Genomic DNA, 19,826 nt, shown 5'->3' with positions numbered 1-19,826 from the left:
TCTTTTTTCTTAGGGTTTTGAGCTGGTTTCTCCTCCAGATGAATGTTGCTCATGTGTTCCAAGTAAGTTATATTTCTGAACTGTTCACAAAGCTATACATGTATACACACACACATACATGCATACATACACACACACACACACACTCATCATTTAATATCCATATGGGTCTAAGGACTGCATGTTCTTCAGCGTTTGATTTGGTGTGGTTTCTATGGCTGGACACCTTTTTCTTGCTTCCCTTTGAATATTCCTAGATGTTCAAGTTTTTGACATCTTTTCAAATGTTTTCCTTGCACTCAGATCAAAATGTATCAGCATCACATCGAATTTCTTCATCTTTTTTAAGTGCAGAGTCTTTTGTGCCTTGTCGAAAATGAGACCAATTTTTTTTTTTTGTTTTTTGTCTGACTGTAATTTTACTTTGTTTTCAGAAACCACTATAGCACCATCAGCTCCTACTACCACCAGTGATAACTGTTATTGTCCATCTGGGACATTCCCTTGTCATGATTGTTCCCAATGTTTGCCCCACCATCATCGTTGTAACAGGATTGTCGATTGTGGAGATGGGTCGGATGAAAAAGATTGCAAATGTTTATTCAATGGAACCATTCATGATGTAAGCAAATTATGTTTATATCTTTTGCTCTGTATAATCTCTTCATTTTGTTCAATGGTTCTCAACCGGGGTGCATAATACCCTTGGAGTCCATATAAGACTTTGTTGTTAAAAGCTATCTGCAATAAATTGCTTATATTTCTACAATACACGAAATATTTTAACAATTTTTTTCATACATTTCCTAATAATATTTAATTATAATAAATATAAGGATTTTTTTAAACATTGAATAGCTATGAGGGCCTACCTGAGTAAAATAGAAATCATAGGTAAAGTCAGCCTTGGTGGAATTTAAACTCAGAACATGAAGATGGACAGGGGTGTATATTCTAGGTGTGCCAGGTGTGTGCTTCCCTCCTTTATGTGATTAAATAATAGTATTTTAGAAGCACACCTTGAAAATAATTATTCTTGATTTATGTCTTTATATTACCGCACTGATATGTAAATATATATATATTTTCTTTTTCTGTTTATATTCCAATTATCTCTTCAGGATGGTGATACTTGGCAAGTAAATGATTGCATAAAATGCCAATGTAAATCACAGGATGCTATATGTAAGAAGACTTGTGCCATAACAACATGTCCACCAGTGAGTATAATGTTTTATCACAGAATCCACTAAAGTCATTCTATGAAGGGATTTCGATTATGGAATCTGAAAGAAGCCCATTGTGTGTGTGTGTGTGTGTGTGTGTGTGTGTGTGTATTTATATATGTAAAGAAAGTGCATGGCTCAGTAGTTAGAGCATTGAGCTCACAGTCATGAGTTCAATTACTAAACCAGGCTGTGTGTTGTGTTGTTGAGCAAGACACTTTATTTCACATTGCTCCAGTGCACTCAGCTGTAGAAATAAGTTGTGAAGTTGTGACATCACCGGTGCCAAGCTGTATTGGTCTTTGCCTTTCCTTTGGACCAAATCAGTGGTGTGGAAAGGGAAGGCTGTTATGCATGGGTGACTGCTGGTCTTCCACAAACAACCTTGCCTGGACATGTGCCTTGGAGAGTAACTTTCTAGGTGCAATCCCTTGTTCATTCATGACTGAAGGGGGTCTTTACCCTTTATATATATATATATGGCTATCAATTTGTGTTGCAAGATTCCTGATGTGGAATCGTGTGTTGAAACCGATATTGTTGTATTTCAGGATGGTCATTTTTTTTTCGCCAAATAAACACACACACTATACATTTTTTTCTTCACTCATTTATTACTGTTCTTATCTTATTATTTTAACTCATGTCCATTGTCTAGAAATCTTTTGTCACACATCTGTGACCTCTTTAGTGACACTTTCCATTTTCCTGTGTGTTCTTGCTCCACTTACACACAAAAACGAAAAGTGTCACTGAAGAGGTCACAGATGTGTGACGAAAGATTTCCAGACAGTGGACACAAGTCAGAATAGTAAAATAAGAACAGTAATAAACAAGTGAAGAAAAAAATACAGTGCATGTGGTTTAGTTGCCACCCCCACCCCAAATGACCATCCCGAAATAAAAGATTGAAAAGATAAGGTATGATAGTTTGTCACACTTCTAATTAATCATTAGTAAAGTGAAAAGAAGCAAATGTCAAAGATTACTTTAAAATAAATGATATATAATATAGAAGTATGTACGAAAGAAAATATATTTGACACATTAAAAATATGCAAAAGAATACTATTGGTTTGTCATAAAAAAAAGATAGAATTGTAATCCACTAGTCATTTAGTAATTTCAAATATCTGATACTAGAATAACTATCCTTGGTTGGAAAAGGTTAGTTAATGATTTTGATTATGAAAAGAATTTAAATGTGTTGCATTTAGATGATATTTCAATGTTGTTAATGATTCAGGTTTTCAATGGCATTGTTTCAATAATCCTATTCTCTCTTCATTAACTTTCACAATAAATCTACAAATTTAAAACAAATTTATTTCAGGGATTTTATCTAAATCTCTACGAGAACGAAGACAGGTGCTGTGAATGTGTACAAATCCGTAAGTTTTGTTAAAGCCGATTTGTTTTATATTGTATTGTTAACTGCAAGAGATCTTAGTAAAAGTTCATTTTAATATCTTCTATTTTTAGTGCTGTAGGTTTTGGGAAAAATATCTACTTGAAAACAAGTCTTTGACATAAGTTCAATACTTGGTAGCACCATTGTGTTAACTCATTTCATACCAACATCTCTGAAACTGTCCTTGGTTCAACGACATAAATTTCTAGTTTTAAAGTGATTGAAATAACATGAAATTTTGATTGAAGGTTTTATGTTTTAAACATTAGCTTAAAAAAACATAACAAAATCTTCTGATTTGTTGAACCATCCAACCAATTCTGTCTTTGAAAGGGAATACAGCAAAATGAACTATCAGTTCTCTGAAGAGAAGTATAATGTCAGAGTGAGGATTTCAGAACAGAAAAATGCTGCACTTAAATTTTGGTTGTGTTTTAGTTGTTTTGATAAAAAAACAAAAAAAAACAAAAAAAAAAAAAACTCACAGTTAGTTCACTTGATGTGGGTACTAGTTTGATGTGTTAAAGTTTGAAATATAATTAAAAAATAAATAACTGTCTGAATCAGCAGAAAAAACAAAAAATAAAATTTGTAAGAAAAGTATGCATTTTCACTTTTTAATTCAAAGAGCTCTGCCTAAAATATCAGACCTTACTTGTTCTCACAACACTTAAACTTATCTCATTTAATGAATATTAATCAAATACAGGCATATGGCTTATAGCAGATGTGGCATTCAAGCCCCACAAGCAAATTCACAATATATTTTGTGGCTCCCACTGGTACTGGTGCCACAAAAAAAAAAGCACCCTGTACACTCTGTAAAGTGGTTGGTATTGGGAAGGGCATCCAGCTGTTGAAACCGTGACAAAATAGATAATTAAGCTTGGTACTGCCCTCTATCTAGCTCTTGTCAAATTGTCCAATCCATGCCAGCAGAGAAAACAAACATTAAATGACGATGATGGTGATGATAAAACAATTTTATTCTCATTAAATTTCTATTTTATTTTGTTTTTACTTTTAGAGTCAACAACTCCAAATGTTCCCTACAAGAGAAACTGTACAGTAATTAATGGAACTTATGAAGATCCCTTGTGTCCAAATGAATGCATCATTGAAACGAGTGAGTGTGACAGCATCTCATGTACTGAAGAACTGATAGCATTAAAAGACTTTGGAACAGAATTTATTATGAAATCTTCAAATGAAGATGCCATAGATGCATTTTATAGCAATAAATCTTGGGTTATTGGACGCACGAATGAAGACCAGTCGATTGAAATATCTGCCAAAAAGGATGTTACTTGGGTCAAACTAAAGTATAGTGCCTCACGTATAAGACAAATCAAAGTAGCATTTGGTGATGAAAAATTTTATGCTGCAAAACAAGTTGTAAGTATTTCATTGCACATATGTTAAATATTCTTTTTTTATATGATTTATTTGACTACTAATGCTATCAAGTTTGAAAAATAAATTCAAATTGTTGTAGCTGAATGTCTTTGGAAGAACTTAAAGGACTTGAAGAATTTGTGTTCGCAAACAAATTCTTCAAGTCTTTTAAGTTCTTCCATTGGTCTAAATACAAAGAAAATCAACACATGATATTTATAACACCTGATTTACCACGTTTACTGATATTGACCTGCATCAAATACTCTGTCTATACATAAGAACCCTTTGGCCTGTTGTCTCCCCAAATTAAATTCTGATTTTATTTTATTTTATTTTATCATATTTTGTTTTATTTTATTTCTAAGCGTTACTCTCATTTTAAGGTTTTGATTGGTAATTTTAAATTATTTATTTATTTATTTATTTACGTGCCTCTTCTATCCTTTATATTTTTATTTTTTACATTAATTTATCTTATCTTATTAGTATCTATTTCCTTCTATATCTTTTATCCTCTATTTATATCACATTATACCATACCTCTTATATTATCATTGTAAACCTTAATTCTTAATTCTTTAGTCTTAAATCCTCCCTTTACAGTTGGGCATCTATTAGTTTGTCAAAAAAGTTCTTGCGGAATTTTAAATTTTGATTTTAAATGATGTATTTTCAAATTAATTTTCATTAAATTACTTTGGCTTTTTATATAATTTTAAAGCCCATTTTTCACTGCATCTAATCGTGTTACTCTTTGTCTTTTTGAATAATTAGACCATTTTTTTCCAGAAACTTGAATACAATATGGACAAAAAGCAAATTCAAATAATTTTCTTATTCCAGTTCAAGTTAGGCTGAAAAGCTGCTGAAACAGCTTGCGATATCAATGATGCATTTGACCCAGGAACCACTAATGAACGTACAGCACAATGGTGGTTGAAGAAATTTTGTAGCGGTGTCGAGAGTCTTGAAGATGATAAGCGTAGTGGTCGACCATCGGATGTTGACAATGATCAACTAAGAGCCTTAGTCGAAGCCAATCCACGCACAACTGTTCGAGAGCTTGCTTCTGAATCAGACGTAACGTATACGACAATTTTCAACCACTTGAAAGAGATTGGTAAAACAAAAATACTTGAGAAATGGGTGCCACACAAATTGAACGACAACCAAAAAAAAAAAACACCGTTTTGAAGTGTCATCTTCCCTTCTTTTATGCAACAAGAACGATCCATTTCTTGACCGTATTGTGACTTGCGATGAAAAGTGGATTCTTTACGGCAACTGGCGACACTCAGTTCAGTGTCAGTGGTTGAATGCCAACAAAGTTCCACGGTACTTCCCGAAGCCAAAGTTGCACCAAAAGAAGGTCATGGTAACTGTTTGGTGGTCTGCAGCTGGTCTCATCCATCACAGCTTTTTGGATCCAGGCGAAACCATTACGGTGGAGAAGTACTGTCAGCAAATGGATGAAATGCATAAGAAACTCCGACAACAACAGCCAGCATTGGTCAATAGAAAAGGACCCATTCTTCTCCACGACAATGCTCGGCCACACATCGCACAACTGACCCTTCAGAAGTTGAACGGATTGGGTTAGGAAACTCTGCCTCATCCACCATACTCACCAGGCCTCTTGCCTACCGACTACCACTTTTTCAAGCATCTCGACAACTTCCTGCATGAGAAATGCTTCAAAAACCAAGACGATGCCAAACACGCCTTCAACGACTTCATCGCCACCAGAACACAGGATTTTTATGCTACTGGCATAAATAAACTTGTTTCACGTTGGCAAAAGTGTGTTGATTCTGATGGTGTTTATTTCGTTTAATAAAGTTTTGTTTGAGCCGAGATATGTGTATCTGAATTTAAAGGTTAAAAACTGCAAGAAATTTCTTGACAACCTAATATTTCTTGCATTTTAGCTAACAGCAAAGTTTTAGACTACCCATATCTAATATCTCTTTGGCTATTATCTCTCTTATATCGACTTTATTATGCATCAGGTTAATGAGAAAAACCAAAATTATGTGAAGTCATTTACATATCTTGGTAGTAAAGTGAATTTGAGTGCTTCCCTTGATGATGAAATCATTAACTGTCTTGCAAAGGCAACCAACGCATTTGGCAAATTCTGTCATCACCTATAGAATGAAAGACGCATCGAACTTGACAGCAAAGTACAAATCTATAAAGCTGCCATTCTTACTACTCTCTACCCTATTGATGACGCATTAACCAACTAGACATCTTCCACTTATCTAGCATACCTAATCGTTTAGATCACTTGTTTGTTTGTTTGTTTGTATGTATGTATGTATGTATGTATGTTTGTTCGTCTCTCCTCTTCTTGACATTGCATGATAGTTGTAAATGAGTGTCACTGTCATACAAGCAGTATTAGTCCTTTCCAATATCCTGAACAAACACGTCTTGCTGTGAGAAATACTACGGTGCTTGGAAAAGTTGGCAACAGCAGGGGCATCTGACCATAGAAAATTTTCCTCACTAAGCTGTATTTGACTCATACAAGCATCAATATGTGGACGTTAAAAAAGGATGATAAAAATTATAATCTTGGAACAATTACTTTTTCAGGTCATCACAGAACCAGAGGATGGCAGATTAACTACAACAATTACATTTAATAATGGGGATGGTGTTGTTGCTCGCCGAATGAAAATTATGATAATACCAATGCAATCAGATGAACCATCTAAACTCACAGCTGTTGAACCCTATATCTGTAGTGAACATGGTGTGTATAGACTTACCTTTTATTCAAAAATTCAAAATATCTTGTTATGTTATTATTTTCTCTTACCTCTTTCCCATGTTGGCTGATAACAATAAGATATCTAAATAAGTCCTTCATTGCTGAGTTGTATTAAATTCTGCTTCATAAGTCAATCCTTGATTGCAATTGAATCAGAATGTAAGCTGTATTTAAAAATGAATGTTTGGTATTGACTAGAATTAATTAAATAATTGGCAATTAAAATTATTTGGCCATCACAGTTGTACATCAGTGAAAACTAAGCCAAACAGACTTCACCAAAGTTGGTGCCATGTGAAAAGCACTCAGTCCACTCTGTAAAGTGGATGATGTGAGGAAGAGCATCCAGTCATGGAAACTATGCCAGAACAGACCGTGCCAGTATTGGTGCCATGTAAAACACACCCAATACATTCTGTAAAGTGTTTGGCATTAGGAAGGGCATTCAGCTGTGGAAACCATACCAAAATAGATCTTACCAGTGCTGCTGTCACATAAAACATACCCAGTTCACTCTGCAAAGTGATTGACTTTAGTAAGGGCATCTAGCCATGAAAGCCATATCCATATAGATCTCACTGGTACTGGTACCACGTGAAATGCACCTTATCTTCTCTGTAAAGTGATTGGTATTAGGAAGGGCATCCAGGTGTAAAAACCATACCAAACAGTCAGTATAGATTCATGCAATCCTCTGGTTTGCCAGCTTCTGTCAAACCATCCAACCCATGCCAGCATGGCAAACAAACGTTAAATGATGATAAAGATGACACATACATACATACATACGTACATACATACATACATACATACATCTTGATTTCAAGCAAGTCCTTCTCTTCATTGTTCTCTGAAGCAAGAGCAGCACATGCAAGGCTTTTTAGTCCTGCTATGCACCTGTACACTTTTGCACAGATATGGTAATGATGGGTGCTTCTTGAATCAGGTATCAAGGGAGCTTACCACCCTGAAGGGAGCTTACCACCCTGAAGGGAGTTTACCACCCATGCTGACACATATCTTCATTGAGCCTTTTGCTTTTTTCAGCTCTGTCCAGCCATAGTATGAATCATATAAGAGAAATGTTAAAAATCAAGTGATGCCTGTACCTGAAGCTTATTAAACTGAGGAAAGACCTTGCATGGGGCCAATCCCACTCTCTGAACGATGTATACATTTGCCCCAAAAGAACTAATTTACATTGTTGCAAACTAATTAAATTGCAAGTGTTATGTCAGAGATTTCCAAAAGAAATGTCTAAACATAGACCAGCAGACTCTCATTCCCAGCTGTTGGATGGTTATTGACTACTGAGTTCATCCAGCCTTTGATGGGTTTTGCTTTTCCTCTTGCAGGCTGTCCAACAAAAAGCACCCGCCTTACTACCAAGCATGGACAGATTATTGGTAACCTAACCGACTGCATACATATGGTGTACCCTTTTCAGACGGGTAGTCATGATGGTTATATTGGGTTTTGTACATTTGCACCCCAATGTCATTTTGATGGCGTGTGCTGCTCTCTCACATGTATACATGTGCACACACACAAACACACACACACACACACACATACACACACACACACACACACACACACACACACACACACACACACACACACACACACACTCTGCCACACTGGCTCAACATGGCTTGGCAGAGGGGTGCAATTTTTTACTCTCTTACCTGACAGTAATTAAGTTGATTACATTGACCCCAGTGCTCAATTGATTTTAGGATAACAATTCTACTATGTGGGTAGGTTTTCTTGAGCATTGAAAATTGGATGTTAAAGCGACAATAATGATGCATACACACACGCACTTGCACTCATGTATTTGTTTATAATATTATTTTCTTTCAATAGAAACCACCACACCAACTCCCAGAACAACTACCCCACTCCGTTGTATTGAGAATGAAACTCGCATATTGAACGAGTGCTTCAATGAAATATGCATTGATGGAGAATTTCAAAGAGTACCTGCTTGTAACAAGAAGTGTGCAGATGTAAGTAATATTTATGAGCTCAAATGTTGCCTGAATTATGTTTGCCTTTCATTTTTCTTGATTGGGACTGGTAAAGCAAATAACAGCAATGTAAAGAGTGATTTTATCAAATCTTATATTTAGTGTTACATGAATTGTGGTCTAGTTCACTGTTACAAAATTAATATCACCTGTTGCTAAACCCTTCAGCATTCAGATTGCAAATGTCAAAAGTAATGCTTATTTATTCACCTTTATTCAAGCGTTATCTCATAGCCATGGAATGTTGATAACGTGATTGTTTATTTTTAGAATGACAGTAGGATAGGTGTGAAATGCCAGATCTGGTCAGTTTAAGCATAAAACAGGTAGAATATTTGGGCCTGATATGGCTAGTTTAAATGTTAAAGAGTTAAGGTCTTTCAATAATTCTTCTTTCAGAAGTATTATTCTTAAAGAAGTATTATTTACAACATAACTCTTTAACATTCAGATTATTGTGTGAAATGTAATTGCTATTATTCAAATTGTTTTGAATTAGTCATGCATTATCACATAGCTTTGAAAATTTAATGATATAAATGTTAGGTTTTCAGGATGATATTTTTAGGTCAGTGTGAGAGGCCAGATCTGGCTGGTCTTAACAAAAAACAGGCAGAATATTTTGACCAGATATGGCTGGTTTAAATGCTAAAGGTTTAAAGAAGTGAATTATTAAGCAGTGTCTGATTAAAGTTTTAATAATTTTTCTCATCTGTCTTCACCTCACCATCATTAGACCCTTGTTGTATTGTTCTAAGTCAATTCTGATCAAACTGACATATGATTAATGCTTTGGATTGGACTAGATTGCTTATGTTCAGTCCACTGCAGGATGAGAGCCTCAGCATGTTCTCTCCACCAACCACAGTCTGATGGCCATAAATTTCAGCTTCAGATCATATTTCTTTGATGATCTTACTCTGCCACACTGGTTCAACATAGCTTGGCAGAGGGGTGCAATTTTTTTATACTCTTACCCGAGAGTAATTAAGTTGATTACATCGATCCCAGTGCTCAATTAATACTTATTTCATCAATCCTGAAAGGTTGAACGGCAAAGTCAGCCTTGGCAGAATTTGAACTCAGAACATAAGGATGGATGAAATACCACAAGGCATTTCATAGCAAGCTAAAACTTCTGCCAGCTCGCTGCCTATGATTAATGCTTATGTTACCATATTTGTCTTATATATTTGAATTCTTGATCCAATTAAAGGTTTGTAACAAGCACTGCTGACACAGTAGGACGTGGTACTGACTTACTAAAAACATTTAGTATACTTCATTGTATTTTGTGTTTGCATAACAAAGTGCCACGTACTTACAAACTTTTAATGTTTACATGCCAGTTCCAGGAATGCGTCTAATATGTAAATTGGTATATCCAATAACTTAACACTGCTGTATGTGGTGGCTGTATAAGCAATGTACTCGGAGACAAGAATGGGTTAGATGGGTGCTGATGAAGGGGCAACACCCCCACCCCCCACCCCAAATATGGCATATACACTCATTACCCACTTTCGTCTCTGATCCCATTGCTTGTTTATATGTAATGTCTTGATACAAAACGTTGTAGCAAAAATCAGTGCTGGTTATAGTTTCTGTTGAATATCTGTAGAAACAACCTTAAAAATCTTGATCCAATGTCTTTGCATACTTGTTTATTTCATATACACCCTCCTACAACCTGACAAGAAACTGATACTGAAGAAAAGTTATTCAGCAGTTAAGAAGTTTGAAAGCTGCAATTGGATATCCCTTTATAATACTTACTATTTATTTTTAACAGAATGAAACTCTTGTGATCCGTGACAAGGAATGTTGCCAATGCGTGGCTTTAAGTGAGTAATTCTTGAATTTTTCACATTCATTTTGTTGCAGTTGCTAAAATGTCATGCATCTTATTGCTATCATTGGATAAAAATGCTTTATCATCTCATGCAATATAGATCAGTTTTAATCATTGGATATATTTCATATAGCAATTAAGGAGTTCAGGATTCTATTTCGTTGATTGAGTAGCATTTGTTTCCTTAGAAGAGTCTGTGCTCTTTCTTGGCACATACATTTAATGAAAGGAGTGGTTGTGTGGTAAGTAGCTTGCTTACCAGTCACATGGTTCTGGGTTCAGTCCCACTGTGTGGTACCTCGGGCTGACCAAAGCCTTGTGAGTGGATGTGGTAGACGGAAACTGAAAGAAGCCCGTCGCATATATATATATATATATATATATATATATATATGTGCGTGTTTGTGTGTTTGTGTTTGTCCCCCCAACATCGCTTGACAACCAATACTGGTGTGTTTGCATCCTCGTAACTCAGCAGTTCGGCAAAAGAAACCGATAGAGTAAGTACTATGTTTACAGAGAATAAGTCCTGGGGTCGATTTCCTCGACTAAAGGCAGTACTCCAGCATGGCCGCAGTCAAATGACTGAAACAAGTAAAAGAGTAAAGAGAGTGTGTGCATTTTAATAAGTTTTCATAATAATGGTTTTCAAAGCGATTAATAAAATGCCTGTAACATTTATATGTACATGTGTGTGTATGCGTGCATCTGTGTAAGTGTGTATATGTGCATTTTAAATATGTACAAATGTCTTTTGTGACATTATTTCTCATGATTAGATGGCCTATGTATTTCAGATTTCCAAAAATCTTCAAAGCATAATGAAAGGGTTTAGTAAAATATCTGTAACTTTATATATCTGCGCATATTATACTGGTGTTGACAAACGGAAACCTCATGGTATAATTCATGCTGTAATTATATATTTTGACAGATGTTTTAATTAAAATTTTAATTTAATTACGTACAATCCACTAAGGGTGGTCTCAGGTTGGTTGGTGCTAAAGGAGTTAATGAGCTGATATTTGAACAAATTTAAGTGAAAACAGGTTCTTACATTCCCCATCCCCAATAAAAAAAACACTATGATGAAATTTTTCTAGATTCTTAAAATTTGATCATCTTGACTTGGTTAGTACATAAAAATTGACTAATTTGCTTCATAATCTGTGACATTTAGAATAAAATTTTAAGACTGACATACACTCTAGTGGTAGATTAGCAAAATCAGTAGAGCATCTGACCTGTTAGTATTTGTTCCAACTCTTATGTTCTAAGCTCAAATCCTGCTGAGCTCAATTTCACCTTTCATCCTTTTGGGGTTAATAAAATAAACTACCAGTCAAACACTGGGGTTGATAGTATCAACTAACCCCTAATCACAATAATGACAATAACTATGGCTTCAAATTTTGGCACAATGCCAGCAATTTTGGGGGATGGGCTAAATTGATTACATCAACCCCAGCAGTGCACAACTAGTATTTATTTTATCAAAGCAGAAAGGATGAAAGAAGAGGCCAGCTCTGGTGGAATTTGAACTCAGAATGTAAAGTCAGAAGAAATGCTGCCAAGCAATTTTTCTGGCATGGTGATTATTCTGCCAGATGATCCTTTCTACTATAGGCAAAGGGCCTGAAATTTTGTGGGAAGGGGATAATCAATTACATCAACCCCTATACTCAAGCGATACCTATTTCATTGACCCCCAAAAGGACGGAATGTAAAGTTGGCCTTGGCAGAATTTGAACTCAGAACAAAACCAGAAGAAAGCATTTTGTCTGGCATGCTACTGATTCTGCTGGTTTACAATATGTGTGAGGTTACATAAAAGATGACAGGAAAGAAAGGGGAGACGAGATGAAAAATATACATAGCATAACGAGATACTCCATCGGTTACGGCAATGTATGTTCCAGTCGATCCGATCAACGGAACAGCCTGCTCGTGAAATTAACATGCAAGTGGCTGAGCACTCTACAGACACGTGTACCCTTAATGTAGTTCTCGGGAGATTCAGCATGACACAGAGTGTGACAAGGCTGGCCCTTTGAAATACAGGTACAACAGAAACAGGAAGAAAGAGTGAGAGAAAGTTGTGGTGAAAGAGTACAGCCGGAGCCTCGTGGAGCTTTAGGCGATTTTGCTCAATAAACACTCTCAATGCCCGGTCTGGGAATCAAAACCGCAAGTCTTCTGCCCTAACCACTGGGCCATTGCACCTCCACATACATAGTATACAAAATATGTGTATAAATGGTTGATGTAGTCCTAATGCATGAGAGCCTCTAATTGGTGCCAATTGAGGAACCTTGCAGATTCCCAACCACCCTGATCACCAAAGATATAAGCCCTCACTTGTATGATACTGATAATAATGAGCTTCTGATGACAATATTAATTGATTTAATTGTTATATTTATATTATAGCTACACCAGTTACCCGCACAAATGTCTACACCACCACCAGTAAGTATTTCTCGTTTTTTTTTATCCGTTTGTTAAACAATGTTCGTGACTTGTTTTCAGTGTAAAAGTTTTAATGCCTTTCAAATATGATACACTAAAATTTTATGTGTGAAAATTTGTTATGTGTGACAGAAGCAACAATAATTTAAAATAGCCATCTGTGTATCATACTTAAAGCAGGCATATTCTTGAAAGCCTGATGAACAACAGTATTTCTCTAAAGATAGTCTATCTTATAGACATACAGTATTAAAGAAAACACAAAAATATATCAGTAAGAGCTGAAATTCATCCAGCAATGTTGGTGAATTATATTATTTTTATTATTGTTCTTTAGTCTCAGGAAAACCATGTTCAAGCAGGTATATGATAAAATATAGTTTATCCATGACCAACCCATCTTTATATATATTAGTATTTAGGAATATATTGCTTCTGTTTCGTTTAAGACAGAGAAATTACCTGATATTTTAATACAAAGACTTTATCCCATCTAACAGCTGTTTCTGCTTCCAATGTTTCTTGGTGTTGCCATTGAAAATTCTGAGAATAATGTTCATCATATTTTGCAACACATCTGATCTGGAACATGGAGCTTCATCAGAGTGAACAAAAAATATATTATATATATATCACTGCTTAATTTAAAGACTCTAATGTCTTAGAAGTTGTTGATATTTTTGTCATATGCTATTAGATATGTTTTCTGATTACTTTTTTTTTATCTAGAGAAAAAAATGTAAGCAAACTAAATATAACAATAAATTTTTCAGGATATTCCTCAGGAACTCAATGGACAACTTCAATTTCGCCAACCCAAACAACTACAGGTGGTAAGTTGTTTTCATATAATCTTGACGTAACATTTGATGAAGAAAACGTAATAAAACTGCAAGTGTTAAAGAAGTCAACCTGTTTCCTTGAGCATCTTTTACAATAATCTTGGATTTATCAGTGCCTTGTCAGTGAAAATTTGTAGATAGAGACTGGGAAAGTATCTTGTATATAGGTAGATTGTTACATTATATATATATATATATGTATATTTATATATATATATATATATATATATATATATATATATATATATATATATATATATATATATATATATATATATATATATATATATATATATATAGAGAGAGAGAGAGAGAGAGAGAGAAGCACAAATAAGGGTTACAAACCTCATTCAGGGATAGCAAAATACTATGAAAGTACTGGTTAGTTACCTATACAAAGAATATCAAATATTACATTTAATACTCAACGTGCAGAAATTGAACACCTATTTTGTATATCTTTAACTACCTCTGAAGAGATTCGGCTTCCAAATAATTTTTAATTTAATTAATTAATTTCCTGAAGGTCTGGAATTGAAACAGATGTAAGGGATGTTTGTCAATCTTTTAATTAATAAATAATAATTTATGAATTACCTCTCTATTTTCTCATCTTATTACTTGTGCCGGATGGCACGTGTAAAGACATTCGAGCAAGATCGTTGCCAGTGCTGCCGAACTGGCTCCTGTGCAGGTGACACGTAAAATACACCTTTTTGAGCATGGCTATTGCCAGTACCTCCTGACTGGACTTCGTGCAGGTGGCACGTAAAAGCACCCACTACACTCTCTGAGTGTTTGGTGTTAGGAAGGGCATCCAGTTGTAGAAACTCTGACAAATCAGATTGGAGCCTGGTGTAGCTCCACCAACCTCAGTCAAATCGTCCAACCCATGCTAGCGTGGAAAGCGGACGTTAAACGATGATGATAATGATGATGATGATTTATGTATTTATGTGTGTGATGATTTATGTATTTATGTGTGTGTGTGTATTGTGTATTCACAATAATCTTCTACACACAGAGTTTCAGTCTAACAATTTTCATTCACAAGGCTTTAGTCAACCGGAGAGTAGGGCAAAAAGCATTTTCTCAGTTGGTATGGTGAAACTTCAGGGTCACTGTAACCATACTTTTCTCTCTGTAGAATCAAATATTTCAAATTGTTAAAATTGTTTCAAACTCTTGATTTTGCAACGTAAAAATTTATAAATATGATTACATACTTTTTTTATTTCACTTGTAATTTCAGTTTGTGAAGAGCCTCTTGAACGTACAGACTGTATGAAAGAATGCACCAAGTGTCATCTACTCGAACCAAATTGTACTCCAACAGGCCCTTTCATCTGTGAAACTGGATGTGACTGCCCTGTCAATTTAGTTTTCAATGGAACACACTGTGTTTATCCTGGTTCTTGTATATGCCTTGATGATGAAGGAAACCTTAGAAAAGTAGCTATTTATTCATTTGCAAATCTTCATTTATTAATTTATAAATCCTTGTATCTTTTATTCAAAATGTTGCAGCCTACTAGGGGAAATACCAATTGTTTATATCTTATTAAGTAATTCATGGTCAAGACACTTTACATTTATTCACCTAATAAACCTTCAGCTTAATTTGTACAAATAGCATCAATTCTGATGGTCTTATAGTACACAGAATAAATTCTTAGTAAAAAAAATCACCATGCCCTATTAAATCCTTCATTGAAGAATCCAGCTAGTTTGGAAATACCAATAAGCGCTGAAATTAATACATATTTGTTTCCTTTCATTATGTTGAAAGACTGCATTTCAGAGAGAAGGAAAAAAAGAGAATTGTGTCAGTTATGCATTTATCAAGGATATTTATTAGTGATATTATAAAAGTTGAAAATGTCTTTGAAGAAAATTAAAACCTCCTTAGAGATTTACCTCAGCTAGGATGTATTTGCATATGTATACATATATATATATATATATATATATATATATATATATATATATATATATATATATATATATATATATATATATATGTATGTATATATATATGTGTATATATATATATGTATATATACACATATATATATATGTATATGTATGTATGTGTATGTATATGTATATATATGTATATGTATGTATATGTATATGTATGTATATGCATATGTATATATATATGTATATATATGTGTATATATATATATATATATATATATATATATATATATATGTACATATATATGTGTACATAAATATATGTATATATATATATATGTGTGTGTGTGTGTGTGCATGCATGTAGGCATATGCTTTTGTTTATTCATTTGTTCCTTCCTTCCTCCTTCCCTTCCTCCCCCTCCTCCCTCCCCTTCCTCCTCTTCTTCCTTCATTCCAGATGTACATATTGGTTCCAACTGATCATTCTCACCCTCCCTTCCAAAATGTGAGTAGCCATGTAGGTCCTCTACAAGAAACTTGCTCTGTCCTCCTCTCACACTTTAGCCCCTTGTACTCTAGCATGAAACTGTTACCTTCTTCCTGGTCTTGTAGTTTTGCTAGCTCTGTGCTGATCTCATTAGTGCTGTTGGTATGAGAAATGCACCCAGTATGTACTGTAAAGGGGTTAGCATTTAGAAACCATGTCAAAGCAGACACTGGAGCATGATGCAGTCCTTGGAGCCATTGGATCCTATCAAACCATCCAACTCATGCCAGCATGAAACATGGATGTGATGATAATGATAATGCTGATGACGACAATGATGATGATGATAGTGATGATTTTACATATATTTATATGCGTCAAGCATATGAATATACCCTACAACACATCTGGGACTCTGGGACTTTGAATTCAGTTATACTGTATATTGCTCAGATATTGCTCAGGTCTCTGAGTTACTGGTCTTCCCTGTCCTATTTTATAGTTGTGAGACTTGGACACTGTCTTGTACCCTTAGGAGCCACATGAGCTCCTTTGGTATCAGGACGCTTCACAGGATTATGGTTTACCATTAGTTGGATTTTGTATCCAACCAATGATTCTACTCAGAAACTGGGATGCATCATGTTACTTGTAGGATTCAGGAATGCCAGCTCAAACTATCTGGCTGTGGTGCTTGATTTTTCTGAGTTAGAGCCTGCTTACCATGTACTCTTCACTGGGGACCTGGCTGGGTTGACATCATGTGCTGGTTGACCACATGCCACATGATCATGACAGATGAGGACTGACTGGGACTCTGCCTGAAAGGCCACACAGGCTGACTCGGGAATATACTAACAAATGGTGAATGCAGAAATGCACTGCAATGGTGCATGCCCCCACATCTGGACTTCACTGCATATTCCTCATAATAGCATCTGTTAAATACATCCAAGTCACGCTTCAGTTATAGACAGGTGCCACACTCAAGAATAAAAACAGTTCAGATAAAGTTAAAATATTTAATGCAATAACATCAAAATGTTAACTGAAAATATTCATAAACAACAACAGTGATTGTCTAATTCTTTGTATTTACAATTAACTTTCTTATGCTCCCTACATTAAATGTTGTGGAGGTGCAATGGCCCAGTGATTAGGGCAGCGGACTCCCGGTTTCGATTCCCAGACTGGGCATTGTGAGTGTTTATTGAGCGAAAACACCTAAAGCTCCACGAGGCTCCGGCAGGGGATGGTGGCGAACCCTGCTGTACTCTTCCACCACAACTTTCTCTCACTCTTACTTCCTGTTTCTGTTGTGCCTGTAATTCAAAGGGTCAGCCTTGTCACACTCTGTGTCACGCTGAATATCCCTGAGAACTACGTTATGGGTACAAGTGTCTGTGGAGTGCTCAGCCACTTGTACATTAATTTTACGAGCAGGCTGTTCCGTCGATCAGATCAACTGGAACCCTCGACGTTGTAAACGATGGAGTGCCAACAACAACAGCAAACATTAAAAGTTAACACAACTGAACTATCCCATTAACTATAGTGTGGCTAGATAAGGTTACCTTATTAAAATTGAGTGGTGGCAACTATAATTAACTTAGTGGTAAATATAGTTTTGATGAATTAATTATTTTCTTTTAATTTACTTTAAAATTTTTTTTTCAATCGTTATCAGTAATTTTAATAATAATAATTCTTTCCAGCCTGGTGATGTGTGGATCAAAGATTGCTATGAATACACATGCTTCAATAATTCAATTGTACAAGTGAGACCAACTTGCAATGTAACAACTACACCAAATACATGTGAAAATGGCAACGTTTTTACAAAGGTTGGCTGTAATAATGCAACTCTTATCTGTATTTGCTTGCATGGTGTTGAAACGTGTATATCAAGTGAATCTGAGCCTTGTTCATTATGTGAAAATGTAAGTATTGGCATATTTTTTGCTAAACTCACTGTCTCTATATTAATCATTTTCTTTTAGTTCCATGGCTGTGTGGTTAAGAAATTTGTTCCTCACCCACATGGTTGTAGGTTCAGTTCCACTATGTGGAACCTTGAGCAGCTGTCTTCTTCTATGGTAACAGACAGGCTGTCCAGAGATTTATGAGTAGATTTTGGCAGAGAGAAAATGAAAGAAGCCATATGTGTGTGTGTGTGTGTCTCCTTGTCTGCAATGTTAGTCATTTCCAGTTTTCTTTGGGAAACATGTCTGGTCATGAAGAAATATTGTCTTGTTTGAAAAGCCACAGGAAAAGAATCTGGTCATAGAAAATCTGCATCAATGAATATGGAAAAATGAACATCAAAACGATGATGGTGGTGGTGGTGGTGGTGGTGGCGGTGCTGCTGCTGCTGATGATGAATTCATGCAATGAATTACGATTGTGGTTTTTGTTTGCTTCATATCAGCTGTAATTGAAGAGATCAAGTCTTCCTAGGCATGTCTATCTCACATTGTTTTCAGCAATGAGAACCTTGATTACATTATCCAGCATGTCCTTTTTTAAATATCCTTTGTCCTTTAAGTTGATAGGATGTATTTTGAAGGTAATTCGGCTGCTGTTTCTTACAAGTTGACTTGCCATGTAGCAGTGTCTTTGTTGGTTTGTGATAAATTGTAAGATAACTGGCATGCTAATGATTTCTCTGGAATCATCATTGCGATGTTCATTGGTTTCTCTTGGAACTATTTAGACATTTAACTTTATGATAATTGCAAGCTGGAAGAATCATTAGCATGTCAGATAAAATGCTTGTAGCATTTCTCCTGCATTTATGTTCTGAGTTCAAATATTGTTGAGGCCTTTCATCTTTTTGGGGTTGTTAAGATAAGTACCAGTCCTGTACTGGGGTTGATGTAATTGACTTATCCTTCTCCTCAAAAACTGCTGGCCTTATGCCAAAATTTGAAACCATTTTTTACCAATAGATGAAGTTAACATAGAAATCCTTACATAGCAACTTGCTGGGGGAAGCAATCAAATCTACTTCACATTGCACTTATCATCTTGTGGGATCGAAGGAAACATAGGATAATGTATTCCTGGATATACAATGCCAAAAAATAAAGATAGTTTGATCAGAGCTGAAATGTTTTTAATTAAAGTCATCAATCATGTACTCTGTTAGAAAATTCACATCACATTTCTTTTTTTCTTTTTTTTTTTTTTTTTACATTTAGGGAACCATACCTTTTCTCCGAGAAGATGGCTGTTGTTCTTGTCCAAATGTAACTACCACAAGTAAGTATTGATTTCTGTGAGTCAGGTAAAAGTCAGTTTTAATAAGAGAGCGATAATATAACAAGGTCTACAGCTTCTGTAACGAGGTCCAGACTACATTTAGGTCAAATGTTGTGTCCTGGATATTAACTTTGTGGAATATCAA

The 19,826-nt window shown here is 35.3% G+C and overlaps 1 protein-coding gene across 1 annotated transcript in view; it reads left to right on the top strand.

The window, feature by feature from the left end:
- Positions 1-19,826, top strand: part of LOC106875009 (uncharacterized) — a 149,036-nt gene that overhangs the window by 27,302 nt on the left and 101,908 nt on the right. The window contains exons 17-28 of the mRNA XM_089359092.1: positions 14-62; positions 435-622; positions 1,122-1,220; positions 2,560-2,617; positions 3,665-4,032; positions 6,637-6,796; positions 8,684-8,826; positions 10,640-10,691; positions 13,130-13,168; positions 15,263-15,462; positions 18,136-18,360; positions 19,621-19,681. Of these exons, the coding sequence (XP_089215218.1) occupies positions 14-62; positions 435-622; positions 1,122-1,220; positions 2,560-2,617; positions 3,665-4,032; positions 6,637-6,796; positions 8,684-8,826; positions 10,640-10,691; positions 13,130-13,168; positions 15,263-15,462; positions 18,136-18,360; positions 19,621-19,681 (1,642 nt within the window). The remainder of the gene's footprint in view (positions 1-13; positions 63-434; positions 623-1,121; positions 1,221-2,559; positions 2,618-3,664; positions 4,033-6,636; positions 6,797-8,683; positions 8,827-10,639; positions 10,692-13,129; positions 13,169-15,262; positions 15,463-18,135; positions 18,361-19,620; positions 19,682-19,826) is intronic.

This window comes from Octopus bimaculoides, chromosome 10 (genome assembly GCF_046866305.1).
Source record: "Octopus bimaculoides isolate indiv1 chromosome 10, ASM4686630v1, whole genome shotgun sequence".
In the NCBI taxonomy this organism is placed as follows: Eukaryota; Metazoa; Mollusca; class Cephalopoda; order Octopoda; family Octopodidae; genus Octopus; species Octopus bimaculoides.
This window is presented reverse-complemented; position numbering and strand designations above follow the sequence as displayed.